The sequence below is a fragment of the Pteronotus mesoamericanus genome, unplaced genomic scaffold, assembly GCF_021234165.1.
Source record: "Pteronotus mesoamericanus isolate MK-2021 breed Mesoamerican mustached bat unplaced genomic scaffold, CSHL_Meso_final contig_2, whole genome shotgun sequence".
Lineage (NCBI taxonomy): Eukaryota > Metazoa > Chordata > Mammalia > Chiroptera > Mormoopidae > Pteronotus > Pteronotus mesoamericanus.
The window spans coordinates 656,925-673,592 of record NW_026555084.1 but is presented as its reverse complement, the minus strand read 5'-3'; the positions used below and the strand labels follow the sequence as shown (position 1 = coordinate 673,592).

The window sequence follows — 16,668 nt, the reverse complement described above, 5'->3', positions numbered from 1 at the left end:
AGCCACTGTTCACGGGGCAACGAGGAAAAATGAGCAGGCTAACAATTCAGGGAACCTTCCCTGTGCTATATCACACTGGACGCAGAACTAACATGAACTCCTGGCTCTTTTTAAATACGCTTCTTAGCTCTCTCCATTGAAAAGATTCCAGGAGCAATGACGGACAACCCAACTGCAATCATTGTGACCATCTTGGTTTCTAAAATACCATTCTCCACTAAAAGGAACGAACGCTTCTTGGAGAAATGGCTGATTCCTGTTATACAGGCAAGTGAAAAGTCCAGAGACACACAAAGACGGATGGGTCACGTCACAAGGCAGCAGAGGCCGCCCTGACGGGGCTCTCATGAGCCAAACCTGGACAAGGTGCGCATCAGGAAAGGCTGTACTGCACTGGTAACACACACTCAGTAAATAAAAGTCCACAAGAGCAGGGCGATGCACAGAGGCGGGAGGAGAAAGGGTGCTGGGCTGTGTGCTTGCGAGCTAATAAACACAGCTGGAATGACAGAAGACCCCAATTTTGTAACTCCTATTGTAATAACTGATTTTAAGATCAGGAAGACGAAACCACTGGGTGAAAGGTTGTGATGGAACAGGATATTTACAAGGTGCCAAAACATCCCAAACATTCCTTTCTAATGAGCTATTTCACAAGCACAACGATACCTTTTTCATGGAGAATGAAAGAACCCGTCATTAGGGCCTCCCAGTGTGACTCAATGCAAGGTACACTCAACCTGTGACAAGCATTCTAGCCCCAACGTTTCACCTGGTCGCAATCAAGCCTCTCACCTAATTTCCAGTTTACAGGAAGTATGGGAGTTAGAGAAACAAGCAGGAAATAAACAAGTGAAGAATGCTGTACAGCCTACCGGACAACTAACTCAGCTGCCCTCCTCCCCCCAAATATCAATGCCGGGAGAAGGGGGAAGAGGGTGGAGGGGCACTTCTAAACGAAAAGAAATTAAGAAAACATAAACAAATATAAAGGGTGTATTTTGTTTGGTCGCTTGTGCTTTGGGGTTTTTTTTTCCCCAAGGGGGAAGGGGAATACTAGAAAAGACATTCTTGGGACAATTAAGAAAATTTAAATTTAACTGAATATTTGCTATTATATTATGGAATTAGTTTCATTTTCTTAGATGTAAAAATAGTATCATGGTTTTATATGTAATAGTATTGTGATAAATGTAAAAAAATATGACTATGGCCTTGGCCAGGTGGCTCATGTGGTCGGAGCGTCATCCCGTACACCCAAAAGGGTTGCAGGCTCGACCCCCACTGGGGGTTTGTACAAGAGGCCAAAGATCGCTTTCTCTCTCTCAGATCAGTGAAAAAATGTCCCCGGATGAGGATTTTTTAAAATGCCTATATATTATATATGGTTATATAAAGATATATACTCACACATGTATGGTTCTGTGTGTGTGGTTTAAAAGAAACACACTGTCCTTATTCTTAGGAGATACATGCTGAAATGTTCAGAGGGTAAAGTATCATACTTTCAACTTACTTTCAAATTTTTGACAACAAAAAAGAGTATGTATCTGGAGAGAGAAACATAGGAGAGGAAGAAGAGAGAGGCAAGATGGGAGTAAGAGGAGGGAAGGAAGGAGGGAGGAAGAGGAGAAAGAGGGGAGGGGAGGGGAGGGGGGAGTGGAGAGGAAAGAGGAGGAAAGGAGGGACTTGGCGGAGAAGAGAAATGATCCAAATATGGCAAAAATGTTAGCAATTGTTGAATCTCAGTGGAGGGTACATAAGATTCGTTGCACTGGTTTTTTCCCCCAACTGTTCAATATATATGAGATTTTTAATAAAAAAAAGTTATGGGGGATAAAAGAGAAGACCAATTAAAAAAGCAATCAGCTTAAAATCCACAAAACACCACGAGGGTGTCAGGATGTAAGAGTGCTCTCAGGCAAAGGCCGCGACAGTAGAAACTGTCGCAATGTGACTGGAGGGCAACGTGGTGCTGTCTGTCATATCTCCGAAAGCGCTAACCCAGCGAGGCTTCCGGGTAGGAACCTGTCCTGCTCACTCCTCCACGTGGCATGACATACACACTAAGTTATTCTTTACAGAATTATGTGTAAGAACAAAGAGACGGGAAATAACCTATACATGGGTGCATCTGTCCAGACAGATTTCACAAATTATAGTGCAAACAATAAATCAGCATGCATCTTTTAAATTTTTAAATCTATTCAAAAAATCTGAGAGCTCTTTGGGAACTGATATGAAAGATGACCATGTCATATGTTTCATTTTAAGAAAATCAAGGTTCAGAGTAATGATGTTGAGCAGCTGGAACCACAGAGAAGAAATGGCAGAGTTTATCTTCTGTGTACTTCTTTTTGTACCTTATGAATTCTGTACCACAGATGTATATAATGCATTCAAAATATTTTTCGTTAAGTATTGATTGGCTGTAGCTGTAATGAACTCTTCATTATCTCCATGCTTTTACTACCAAAACCTAATTACAGTGGAGTCACAGCTCACCTGGGAATTAGGAGCTGACGTCAGTGCATACGGTGAAAATAGCACATAGTAAAAATTTGCCTTAAAAATCCCTTAAATATATGCCGCACTGGACCAACATACCATCTCAGTAATTCCAACACAGCTAATTTTCACTCCAGCACATGAATAGTTCACTGTTTCTTCAAATGACTAGTGGATAAAATATCTGACTTGCACTTACACCTAATGTGACGTTACAAATGTCAGTCTTTAAAATACCATACTCACACTCGTCACAGCTAGATCAGAAGCCTTCGGGAACCAGCCGGGAGGAGAGCAGGTTTCCATTTCTACCTCACACGTAATTCACAACCTTCACTGTTTAGGATATTTTTCCCTTGTTTTTGTTACCAGATGCATAGAATTGAATTTGCATAAATGTACATAAGATGTACAGTGACAACGTGGAATATCTTAAAAAACACTTCAGTAGGGCAGAGGAGCGTGATGAGGGGGTTGGGAAACGGGGACAACTGTAATTGAACAATTTTTTAAAATACAAAAAAAAACCCCACTTCAAAAAATGGTACCTCCACTAATTAAACAAACCACCACAGTGGAAAAGAAAACACAACCCAAGCGTGACGGGCTAACGTGCTGACTGGGAACAGGTTGGACAGAATTCCCAGACCAAGATGGAAAAAAAGAGCTCTAAGTTCTTCATCACCATCACACAGGATCTCGCAAGGTCACACGACCTGAGCTGCGGCTCACTGCTTTCTGCTGGCGACCCCGTACGCCGATATGCAGACTCCTCAATCCGTACACTGAGTAACCTTCCAACTCCAGCTAAGGCTGGCTGCCACGGAGGCTACATAAAAACTCCCAAGCCTTCCTGTCCCTGCTCTCTCTGGTGACTCCAGATTATTATTCCTACTGGACACTTCCGCTCTTAGAGGAGTCGGCCACTGGGCAACTCAAATTCATGATAAACTGAAAACTCATTCTTTCTCAACTGCCAACCCCCAATCTGCCCCTCTGGTATTCCACGTCTTGGGAAAGAGAAAAACATCCAGCCTGGTGCCCAAGCCAAAATCTAGCCTCATGCTGAAGGGCATCTGTGCCCCCTCCTACAAACAGCCCCTGCTCTGCAGACCCCACCCCTCCATCGCTCTCAGCCCCCTCCCCCCGCATCCCTCCCACTGTCAACGCCTCATTTGCCTTCATCGCTGGCTCTTGAACTAACTGGTCTTCCTGCCTCGGTCTCTTCAGTCCCCCTTGCACACACCTGAGAAGGTAACAGCCAAATACAAATATATTTAGTTATGTTACATTTTCTATTAATCCTTTAAAAACAGAGGCGAGAATAAGTCCCACAGTAATGACACAGTAAGCTAAAAACAAGCTCAGTGAGTAACATGTGTAATGCTCAGGGAACGCATCACCAGGTGTATTTTTTATGCGTGTCTTCCTATTCTAACCCACGCTGGAAAACCGAATTAAATAAGCTATTGTGTGCGTTTTAATAGAAAGAGGTCACAGGGAAGCCAGGAAAATTCAACTGCCTCCTTAGAGTCAAAAATGTACACAAAATGGAGCATGGCAGTGACAAAGTCACCTTAAGGAGAACAAAGGGCTTCCCAGACCTACAAGAGTGCACTCAAGCTGAATTTACTAACACGTCTAAAAAAGGAATGCCTCATCGGGAAAGGATTTGGGAAGTGAAAGCAAGCAGAAGAGGTTCTGCCTTAAGGAAAAACCGTCCACCCACAAAGTAAGCTGCGGGAGGCTGCCTCGGCCCAGGTCCGGCAAACACCTCACTTCCCTGGCTGAGTCCACGCTAACGAGCCTGACGTGGCAGGCGAAGTCTACCTACATGAAGAGAATGTGCCAGTCAATCGGCTTGAGTCTCAGCTTTCTTACTTGAAAAAATTAAACTGGCATATTAATGACAACCAAGTAAGAAAACCTGCTTATCAGAAAAGCTTCTATTACTCATGACAACAAGTACATATTATAAAATAATACACTGGGATTCTGGCTTCACGCATCAGTCCTGCACAGATGGCTGATGCGAGTCCAACCCCGGGACAAGAGGCGCTTGAGCGTGCTGACCAGATCAGATTTCTAGGGGCTCTAACCAAGGGCCAGCCCTGGGACAAAGACAAATTCTAAAACTGTATGTCTGGCTATGTGCATGTAAATTAAAATGAAAAATTCAGTTCCTCACTTACAGAAACACATTTCCAAATGGCCAACTGCGGCCGGCGAGTGGCCACCGTATGGGACAGCGCAGACACTGAACACTTCCATCGCCACAGAAAGCTCTGCGGGACAGCACTGCTCTGGACGGTGACCTTCAGCAACCCTATGCGAGTCCTCCTGGAAACCAACCGGACAGACAGAGTCCTGGATGGCTCACAGATTCCGAGAGCAAGGCTGTTTCTACAGAAGATAAGAGATACTCAACAGCCATTGGTCCCCTGCCATGATTTCTTCCAATCAGAATGCACAGGTTAGTCTTCAGGATTTGTGCCCCTCCTTATACCGCTGGGTGATGCCCTAAACTCGAAGCAGGTGGCACAGAGGTCAGAAGCACATTCTCTGACGCCAGACTGCCTGGAAGCCTATCTCGCCCTTGTCTCTTACTAGATGTGTGACCTTGAACATATTATTTAACTATTCTATGCTTCCATTTCCTCATCAATACATAGAAATAATGGTATGTACCTACCTACCTCTCATGGGTTACTAGGAAAATGAGTTTAGAATAGAAAGTGCCTAGGACTGTGCTCAATACAGAGTCTGTGCCCAGTGACCACTGACTGCTATTATCTCTACCACCGCCGCCATCCTGACATCTCTTTAGAGGACAAGTGCTGAAAATGCTCACCTGGGAGCCTTGTTAGCAAACATAAAGGAATTACACTAAACAAAAGTCACGAAGTATCAGTCTATGATAAAAAGAATTTTTTAAAGACTAAAAAGAATGAGTAATCTGGAGAGAATATTAAATACTGAAAGAAGTCACATTTTCAAGAGAGCTGCGTGATGATGTCCTACTTGTAAGACTGACTAACCAGACAGAGGTCAAAAGAAGTCTGCATGATAATAAGCTTCGGAGCTATTTAAATAACCAGTAAAAATGAAGGAGGAACTGAAAAAATACAACTTTGAGCTCACTAGACCAAACGATACTTCCCTGTGTAGAACGTTTTGACCTTTAAATTCATCACCTCTTTTATACTCCCTAAGTAACCTTTGGGTTTGCTCAGAGAACTGACTGAAGATCATCTACTTTTCTCAGTAAGTTGGGAGTGCACCAGATACAGCTACCTTGCTACACAACGATCTACCGTGGGTTCTCCCGGAAGAAGTCTGTTGTAAAACACCGCAACTTGCTCTTGCAGACAGGCAGTCCTGAAAACCCAAAAGTCGACGTACACACACGGTCCCAAGCTTAAAGCTTGGCTCTGCCATCTCCCTGCTCTGTGACCCTGGGCAACGTGCACTCAGTGCTTACGAGCTCCACGTCACTCTCTGTAAAACACAGGTACAGCGTGTGCCCGCTGAATCAGAAATAGACGTAGAGCCCACCAAGTACCTGGCCCTTAGCAGATGCTCACTAAACAGCTGTTTTTTAAGACTTTCCAAGAGTCCTGAGAACGAAAGGCCACTACTTTAAACAGTAACTACAAAAATTACTTTGACGAGGTATTAACTATAAATCATGAGATAAGTCCTCAAAGTTATCCTTTGTTTTCCCTATTTTACAAGCTATTCCCCAAACAAAACATAAACCCTTCAAGCCTATAATAAAAATAACTGCACTTCTCACACTGCAACAGAGGTTTTACTAGCACCTCCGCCACGTCACGTGCACCTTCAGGAGTCCACATCCAAACATGACACTAAAGCAAAAAAAAATTGTTTTTAAGTTTCTTTCAGAAAGTTGAGTTCCACAAAACAAAGCAATACAGGGTAATCGCTTACCTGGGAAATATTTTGTACTTCAGATCCACCAATCCAGAATGAATGGGGGTTCCCTCTCAGACTAGTCTGAGAAAAGACAGCAGTCAAGCAGCTTCCAAGATTCTTTCCGTTTACTGTATCCAGCTTTCTTCAACAAAATCCCAAACATGCACTTCGGTAACTGTTGAAAGACAGAAAGCAATCCATACACCCACCATGGCACCAGTGGCAAAGGACAGCCACCGAGAAATGGAAGGCGGGGTCAGTGGAGTGGTGGATCTGAGGCACGGAACAACAGCCGCAGCCCCCGAGGACGCTGCCTGGCACGGAAGGTCCGCAGCAGCATCCCTCGCCTCTGTGCTGAGAGAAGGGTAAGAAATGCTACGTGGCAAAGGCTTACATCCCTAATGTTAATGTTGGCTATGATAAATAACATGCAACTTCCAAATGAGAACAGCTAAAAGCTTACACTATTATCCAAATAAATTGTCCCAGACCAACGCACTTGCTTAAGGCATTTTCTAAGACAGCTCCTCCACCTTTACAAAGAGGTGGTCAGCGAAAACTCATGAGAATAGGGGGCTCACATACCACTCGGTAAAGATACTTATTTAAGCAGCTGACAAGAAGTCTTTTGGTTTGCTACATTTAAGGCATCACATCTGCACACTACCCAAATCTTCCCTCAGCTGAAGTACAGACACTCTAGAACACACAGCGTAATTTTAGAGTGTGCTTCTGATTCAATAAAAGCCAATCCCCACAATGGCCAATCACTGAGTAAACTAAGGAAAATAATAAACAACACTAATAAATAATTTACTAGATGACACCTTTAAAAACATAAGCCCAATCCGCATTATATGAAAATCCATTCGCTACTGTACCAACTTTTCTGTTCGATTGGATATTCCAAACAAACTCTAAGGGAGAGAGAAAAGGGCATTCAACCCTTTTCACAACCCTTTGTGAATGACACAGATAAAAACTTAAAAGTCAAAGACTGTGAACTTGCTTGCACAGACATTTTTTACTTCCTCAATTGCCACGCTACTGCAGAAGTACTCCTGCAGTGATCGCAAGGCCTGCCTTTGCTGAACGGCTAGTAATGGGCCAGGCCCTTTCCAGTCATGGCTCGCGCGATTCTCAAAAACGGGGAGAGGAAGTAACTCGCCCAAGCCCCACGTCTCCCAGGTGGTACAGCCCCGGACCTCTTCCCGGGGCACAGCTGCACCCAAGTCTAAGGCTCAAAAGGGCCGAGGCTCCGCGGCAGAAGAGACCAAGCTTTACTCTCAAAGGTCCCTACGTTAATCAACATCGATGGAAAAAGAAAGAAAGAAAGAAAGACAGAAAGACGAACATAAGAGTAAAGGTTTCAGTCCAGCTGAATTAAAAGACCACTGAGCCCGGTAGGCGCCCTCAAACAGCTAACTCCCTAGATCTTGCCACTTAAAAAAGCACTTCATTAACAAAGAGCCAGGGAAGCAGTCTATGGCCTACAATGTTAATGTTAAAACAAAACCCAGTGTAATGTTCCCCAACTAGTTTCTGGGTTTTATAAGCCAAGTGTGTGTCTCTGATGGACGACCTCAAATCTAGTTGAAACTGAGGACTTTTTATGTTCTAAGATTTGTTAATAAATCATAGGCAATGACTTAAGATGCTCTGATTTTTCAAGGTATAGGCAGAGCAGCCAAAGTGAATGAAATACCGATCCACGATCAACCTCTCCATAACAATCAGATGGGAATATTTTAAAACCCAAAACTTAAAAGAGATCACGTAAGTAAAATCTCAAGCAAAGAATTAGTGCTCACATATCCCCTGTTAAGTGACATTACTCTGGGGCCTTAGAATAAACTAGAAATGCAACCCTGATAAAAGCAGCCATGGCGAGCTATGTCTAGTGGCTAATTACCAAGGCCACAGACTCCGCTTTCCAAAGCATAACCTACCGCTGTAAGGAAAATGCCGAACGGTTCCTGCAAAACACAACCATAACAGTTTGACTAACGCACCATTTCCGAACCTCCTGAATTGCCAGGCCTCTTCCCTGTGCTGGAGAGTTCATTGTCCCCTCTTCCCTTCGAATTGACACGGACTGAAAACCTAGCCGGTGGAAGGCCTCACGCTGGGGACGGAGAGGTGGGCAGATGCCGGCCCGGGGGACCGAGGCCGAACTCTTCCTGTTCTGGGTCCCTTTCTCTGTGAGTCTCCCAAAGTGATCATTTCACAGAACCAAAATATATTTGATTGTTAGTTCTTGTAGGTGCTTAAGTGTTCTCAGTGTAACTCAAAAAAATTAAAAACTTCTCAAGTTCCTTTTTTCTCAGTAGTACAGCTCTCACTTAGTTTTTCTTTTCCTTCTGTGGATCAGAAGCTTGCTATTAGAGAATGGTTTCCTATATTCATTATACTTCTGTATGCACAGCTCTCTACTCAGAGAGACTTTTTGTTGTTTTTTCATTTTACATGTTAATGTCCCACTATATCCACTTCACAGTTCTGAATTCGGTGAAGTCCTCCTTGTTAACTAAGGCTGAGGGGGAATTTCCTAAAAATGCCTCCTGCTGACACCACACACAGAACTTGGTAATCTTTGAATTTCGTTAAAACAATAGTAAGAGCCAGTTAGAGATACCCCGCTGGACTGTCAGGTCTTCCTGGTTTGTCTCTCATTTGCCTACAAAGACAAACTTCCTGTTAGGCAACTGCAATCAGCAGAAACTTAACCGAGGGGAACGAGCTCATTCTTGATCAACAGGTTTTTTCCCCCTTTGTCAACTCATTCAATGAACAACTCAAATACAATTCAGGGAGGAAATCTTGCATGATACTCACTGCTTATTCTGTTAAAGGGCAAAATCAGCAGCTTTGCCAAAACAACAATAAGAAGTCAGAAATCCTAAACCTATCAAACATAAATCACAATGCTCGGTGTTAATACAACTGATCACCAGTCTCTACCAGGAAAACCTAAAACAGGGTTGGGTGGGTTCTGTCTAGTTAAGAGTAAGTTCTAATTATGTCTAACTGTTAGTTCTTAGTGATTTTAACAGTACTGCCCAGATTTCCGAGACAATACTGATTCTGTGTTAGGGTCATCATTTCCCCCAAAGATCCCTGAATAAAGGTTTGTCTAAAAGCAACCGAATTTAGGCCTCTGTAAAGCTTCACGAATAAATACATGCACAACTTGGGGGAAATCGCAGCCTCTCCACACTGTCCATCCTGACTGCATTTTCCCAAATGGGGTCTCCGTGCCCTTGGAGAAAGTCGGCATGGCAAGCAGGCTCGGTATATCGCCCATACAGCCCCGAGTCCTCCTGACAACTCGCAGCAATAACTGCATTTTCTTATCTTTACAGATAAGAAAAATCGTACCAGAGAAAGGCTAACTTTCTTAAGCTCACACAGCTGGCGAGTAACAGAGCCTGGACACAAAATCACGTGCCTCACTCTACAGCCCAGGCCTTTTTGCTAAATCCCGCTTCCATAAGGCCGCAGAATTCTCAGCACTGGTCAACTATTTGGCAAGTTCACATCCACAGATATAAAAGGAACCTGGGTTTCCTCAATACTTTGCTATCAGCCACGCTGTGGGATATACAGAAATCGATCTGTACGTATGTGGAGCTCTGTAAATACAGTTAAAATGTCTACAGAGGCCTGTGCCACACACCACCGGCCTCTTCCCCTTTACCATCTTTTCTCCTCTACTCATCTCTACCCTTGTCTTAAGGTTGTCAAAAGGAAATCTTAAAAAGGCTTCACAGCACGGAAAAATAACCCTAACGTTAATTTACATCAATAAATATCTATTGCACACGTAAGTGCTAAGCATTATGAAGGACTGATTCAAAGAACAATGGGATACAGCCTCTGGGAGGGAAGCTTAGACATGATCACAGGCTTTTGGTACACGGGAAGATGTAAGTATTATTAAGAGTCAGGAACAGATTACTATGAGAATCAGTGATGTACGTGGGAATTTCCAGAAAAGAGGAGGGTTAAGATACAGGCAGATAGCAATAACTCATGTTATTTAAAAATTTAACATAACATTTACCAAACACCTACAACGGGAAGACTATGAGGAGTTTATATTTTACAGGGGACACAAACAGGAAACTAGAATACACGCCTGGAATATGTGGAGTGCCACAAGAAAAACATGAAGTGCCAGAGTGTGTTCATTTCATTTGACAATGATTATCATGTAGGCAGCGCTAAAGGTATAAAACCAAAGTGGTATCTGCCACCATAATACACATGGACATCAAGAAGTGGCACCTAAACTGTTTTGAGAGGACAGGACTTTATCAGTACAGGTAAAAGGGAAAATTGCTGAGGTCTGACCTAAGCCAATTTAGCCAGGGAGCCAACTATTATATTAGGTCCTTCGCGAAAATATGATTAGCCTTCAAAACATGGGCATAGGTCAGTTCATATCGGCACTGACAAAAGAAACAGCGTGACCGGAATCAGAAGAACCAGGGCTCTCCGTGCTCTGGCTGGAATATAAAGTGAGAAATGTGGGAAGAAAAGCCAGAAGGGAAGCTGGAATTAGAATTAGAGGACTTGAAACACTTCCTTTCCCTTAAAAGTGTAACTACCATCAAGTATAACTCAGGACCTTCGGCATCTCCCAGCACAGAGCAGTTTGTTTCTAGAACTCATAGACTCAGGCAGCACAACCCAGAGGACCCCTGCGTAAAGGGGCCCTGGGCCAACTCTCTCCAGCTGAAGGTACAGCAGGCAGGGGCCAAGGGCGCCAAGACTTGTGTGCGGGATCCTGTTTCTCCCTGTCAAATCTCAAAGGATGGCTACCCTACTCCAAAATCTGGGGCAAAAAATTGGTAGATATGAGCCATAGCCTCTTGAGGCAAGTCAATGAGGTCTATAAGTATGTATCCCATTTATTTCATTTGGACCCTACTTAAACCTTTGTCTATTTCATCTGCATCTGGTAAATCAGCACAGGCTTAGACTCAGATGTGGCTAAGTGATAGTGACATCCAATTTCATAAAGGAGTTACTAAACAATCCTGCTTACTCCACTTTGGAAGCCAATGATAGGAAGAGGGCGGAAATCCAAAAAAAAAAAAGTTTTTTCCAGTAGCTTCACTTGTTACTTTGATCTCTGTGGCTTTGTGGCCTGCCTTTCTTCAATAGCTCTGAAAATAGCACTGATATCACACCTTCTTAATAAGGTCCCATATACTTTACCTATATTGCTACATTCAACAAGTAACAGGGCCGCTTAGAGATAACACAGAAGGGAAAAGGCTCACTTAAGGTCACTTAGCAAAGAGGGGAGTCATTCAACAGCTAACAATAGAGTACAAACTGCCCTTTGATTTTGTAAAGGTGGGGAGAGGGACGAGTTGACACCCGTGGAGGAGGCCGAATTACCTTTCCTACACTTTTAACATCAAGTTCTGCCATCTTCTAACAGAAGATTGGCCACTTTCTGTCCCAATTAGCAGCTCTGTGAGTGCTTTCTAGTAATGAGGGCCCCATATCCTAACTCAGGCTTTAATAAATACCATGTGATATACAATGCACGATTTTCACTCTTTCCGGCGAAGTCCAGGGCAGTGCACCGGACACTGCATGAAGACCTTGGCATAGATGGAAATGGTGACTACTCTCCAACCTCACTAATGATAATGAAGCTGATTTTACCAAAGCCAGAAGTTTGAAAAACAGTCCCACAAACAAGGTGTATACTGGACAAACATAAGGTCATAAAAGTCATTTGGTGGATAAATTATTCACCAACAGCAACTGCAAGCACAGCTATCTCAATCAAAAGTACACAGGCTGTATTAAAGACTGAATCCGATGAGGCAGGTCTGTTGGGGAAGGACTCTTTGTGGATCCAGCCCTAGGCAGCGGTAAGAATCACAACAGGGTTATATTTTGGGAATTTTAATTGCTCTGTCACCAGCTTTATTTCCTAGTAAACTAAAAAAAGTGCAAGAAAAAATGAGGAAGAATCAAAATGAAAGACAGTAAAGGGTCGAAGAGTAAGAAACTGGAGACACCCAAGAACTCTTGTTTCCTCTCTTTAATATAGCACGCTCTGAAATACCAAATAGAAGTTATCCTGTTAACCATGAAGTACCAAGCTGGTACAGGCAGCACAATCACAAATACTTGAGTATTGAATCTGACTCATAAAAATCTAAAAATATTCCATGCTTTAGGCTTTCGAAACACCATCAGTTTAACCCCTTCCCCTCCTTCAATCATGTTGTTTTGAAACCAATGTAAAAAATAGTTTTTAATTTCTTGATTTTGAGACAGAGAGAAACATTGATTTTTGTTGTTCCACTTATTTATGCACTCATGGGTTGATTCTTGTATGTCCCCTGGCCGGGGATCAAACCCGCAGCCTTGCTGTATCGTGACAACGCTCTAATCAACTGAGCAGCCCAGCCAGGGCTGTAAAAATTATTTTTAACCTACTTCTGCACACTGTAATGAAAATGCAGTGAATACAGAAAGCCACATGCAATTAGATTTTAAGGCTTTATCATTCCTACATCTAATCCCAGATTTACTAAATCAGTTGTTAAGTATCTGTGCTACCTACTACATTAAAATAAATACATATATGTTTATGAAAAGGGCTGCCTAAGAGTCTTAACAGGTCCTTTGAGGGAATATCAAAATCCGTATATAAAAAGCCATTTTTAATTGATCTAAATAATTACTAAACTCTTTGTTAAATTTCCCAAGAGTCCCCGTTTATAATGTCCTTAAAAGGCTGAAATATCTTTTCTGATCATAGACAAATACAAACATGTAAAATCAAAATGTTTTTAAGTTACAAGGGTAGAAAGCCAGTAAATTCAGGCCAAAGATTTTTTTTTTTTAACCATACACCCACACTAAATAGATCACACTGTATTTCTTGTATTTCTTTTGAAAATAAAGACATTTAGTTATTTTTTAAATGAATAGAAATGAGAGGGGCACAGAACAGCCAAAGTCAAAGAGGTACCAAGATACAATTTTTCAATTATGAAGTACTCCTATGTTGTAAGTACATGTATCGTGAGCGTCCATAAGATATGTACTATATTTGTAATGCTAATTAAGATAATTTATTAAAATAATCTACAAAAGTTGCAGAATGTCAAAGGCTTGCTACATTAGTGAAAAGAAAAAAATTACTTAATAAATGAAAATCAAATAAAAATCCACAAGTTACAGTATCCCTTAGAAAACAACCACACTTGCACGTGCGCGCGCCCACACACACACACACACATACATAAGAAACTAGTTACTAAAGCTTTTTTTTTCCATAGTTCTCAAGAATGCTGGAGAAGTGTGAATTAGAAGAAGGACAGCAAATATTAACCTGTCTCCCTATTTATGCTACTGCACTTCCATTTTTAAAACATGTATCTCAACCCCCAGATACCATCATCCACGGAAACCATGCGGCCATCCAACAGACTTTCAGTGTCACCATTTATTATTTATAGCATTAAACGGGGGAAGTGGCTCTGATGTCACCGACCCTACCCAGTGGAATCACTGACTCAATAAGCATTTTCACACTGGAGAAAATCTGGCTAGGAAAACATTTTGCTAGGTCAAGTACATTCTTTCACCTTTCCTCTCAATCCTGGGTAGAAGTTGTTACCTTGTTAGGAGAGATACAAAGAAACTGTCGAGGTTTCCACAGGAAGAAACCCTGGGCTTGTCCATTTGCTGGAGCAATGACTTCCTCCACAGCCCAGTCTGATTTCCCTAACGTTCAAATTGGCAGGTAATAGCTGCCCTATTTCACTTCTCCCACCCAGTCATCCACCCATTAGCAAATCCTACTCGCCAATCTCTCACGGACCTGTTTCTGAAAACCCCTTCTGGCTCCGCGACCTACGGGGGCAAGGGGTTGGGGGTTTCTGCGGGGCCGAGGAAGTCTGGCCGGGCTACGGGCTACCCGTCGTTTCTAACAGAAGAGTGATCGCTTCCCCAGGGGCTTAGGATTCTCCTTTTCTTTTCTTTCATTTTTTCCTTTTTGAGAAGAAAGAACTGGCGGCAGTCATGGGGACAACCCCTCCCCCGCTCCTCCCCAATTTCCCAAAGCAGCTCTGGAAAACGTGAAGTTACGGCTTCCCTTTCCTGGGAGATGGAATCCAGAGTACCTAGGGCCTTGCTGTGCGAACATCCCTTTCGGCCCAGTAGGAAACCCTTTGTCCCAGAGGCTGGACATCACCGGGGTCCGGGAAAGGGGCCCCTAATCCGTCACAGTCTCAAACCCCACAGCTTCCCACCTCCACCCTTGCAGGGCCTATCCCGGCATCTACACAGCCCCAGGTTGTGGGGGAGAGGGTGCTGAGACCCCTCCTAGGACGCGGAGGCCTGAGGCCCGGACCGATCCCCCCCCCCGACCCCCTCCCACCACCGTCTCACTCGGCCTAAGTGGGGCTTGCAAGAGCGGTGCAGGCCTTGGCCGAAGAAATAGAGGAGAAAAATAAATAAATAGATAGATAGGTAGATAGATAGATCTACTTCTAAGAGGAGAATGAGATGCTAGAGCGAGTGTGAGCTAAGGCCACAGCGTTAGCGAGCGAGGGTCGCTCGAGAGATGGGCCCGGAGACTGTACAGGGGGAGGGAGAACCGAGGGGCAGGGGGGCGCCGGACCAGCTCCGGCCTGAGATCTCTAGGGATCCAAAGAAACCACGCCGGGCCCGAGGCCAGGGAAGGCGGAGGGCCCAAGTCCCGGCCGAGACGGCAGGGAAGGGCCAAGGGCCGGCCTCGCGCCGGACGCTGTAGTGGGCAGGCCCGCCCGGGGCCGGACGGACAGAAGAACAGACGGTCCAGCGGGCCGCACTCACCATGAGCTCGATGGTCTTGTCCTCAATCACCGAGTCGGGCTCCATGGCGGCCCCGGCGGCCCCGCCTCGCTCTCCCGGCGCAGCAGCGAACCGCCCGGGCGGAGGAGGCGACGGCGGAGGCGGCAGAGGCGGAGGCGGTACTCGCACCCACTCTAGCTGCCAGCCCGCCCGGGCCGCCGGCAGCTCCGCCCTCCCCCTCGGCGAACGCAGTACGCAGAGCGAGGACTACAGCTCCCAGCAGGCGCCGCGTGCTCCGCAGGGCGTTGTGGGAGCGAGACGCCGAAGCCGGGCCTTTCCCTCCTGGCCGCGTGAAGCTGAATTCTCAGCCGAAAGTAGCATTGGAGAGTGATTGCGGGACGGGCAGACCTAAAGAACGAAGGGCTCCCTTCCGGTAGAGCCTCGAAAGTTCCACAACTACAAGTCCCAGAAAACCCCGGGCTCGCGTTCTCTTTCCGCCACTTTCCCTCGACTTCCTGGCAGCCCAAGGCGACTCAGACAGGAAGGGAAACTCAGAGGCAACTCTTCACTTGTCAGAGACCCTGCGTGTGCGACCTATTTCCGCACATGCGCCGTCGGTGGCCGCAGTGCTCATTAGACGCCTAGATAGCGGCTCGGCTGGTCCAAGGGTACCTGGTGGTAGGGACCCATGTTGGAGACAGGTGGGTTCTAGGTGCTTTAGGAGGGGATGGTCTTGGGCCCAGGTGTGGAGAGGCCGGCGCGCGAGAGAAGCTCGGGCAAGGGAAGAGAGTCCTTGACGGGTATCCCTCTTCGGCATCCCAGTGAGGTGTTTGGGGATTAAGGTGGAGAAAAGGAGGTTTATGGAGATAAGCTGCGGGGCCGTCTGTTTGCACCACGAACTGGAAGGAGCAGAGAGACGCAAGGGAACCTGCGTATAGTGAGCCTCTCTTACTCGCTCAAAAAGTATAAACCTCCCATCAGCTCTGAACATCACAGAAAACGTCTCTGTTCTCGGGGAGCTTAGTGCTAGTGGGGGTGCGGCAGGGGAACATGAACCAAGAGAGTAATGGGTGCTAAGAAAGAACACGGCCGGAGGCCTGGAGACTCCTCTGAACTCTGTCACCAAGCTCCGTGTAGACTTGGGCAGGTCTTCTAATCAAAGACCACCAGGAACACAGTAACAGCTGAACAAGTCGGGTTTGTTACCGGAGGAAGAACGCACGCCACGAGGAACAGTGGGGCATCTGAGCAAGGGTTGTTAGGTGACTTGGGGGAGGGTTTGAGGAAGTGGGGGTGTGCCTGGATCACGGGTGATGGTGCCAGGAAACGGGTAATTCTATGACTGAGCATCTCAGTAAGTCTTACCTGGAAGGGGAGGGGTGCTAGACTGGGGGCGAAGCTACTGGGAAA

The 16,668-nt window shown here is 45.0% G+C and overlaps 1 protein-coding gene across 5 annotated transcripts in view; it reads right to left on the bottom strand.

The window, feature by feature from the left end:
- FBXW11 (F-box and WD repeat domain containing 11) overlaps positions 1–15,634 on the bottom strand; it is a 100,629-nt gene extending 84,995 nt beyond the window's left edge. Inside the window, exons 1-2 of one of the 5 annotated variants that reach the window (XM_054568052.1) lie at positions 15,301–15,633; positions 6,460–6,619 (exon numbers count right to left, since the gene is read on the bottom strand). Coding sequence is in view for 4 of the 5 variants with exons in the window: in XM_054568049.1 (XP_054424024.1) it covers positions 15,301–15,345 (45 nt within the window). In the remaining variant the exon portion in view is untranslated. Of the gene's footprint in view, positions 1–6,459; positions 6,620–15,300 lie in introns of all 5 variants that reach the window. The other 4 variants (XM_054568049.1, XM_054568050.1, XM_054568051.1 and 1 more) reach the window with 4 other exon arrangements.
- Between the last annotated feature and the right edge of the window lie 1,034 nt (positions 15,635–16,668).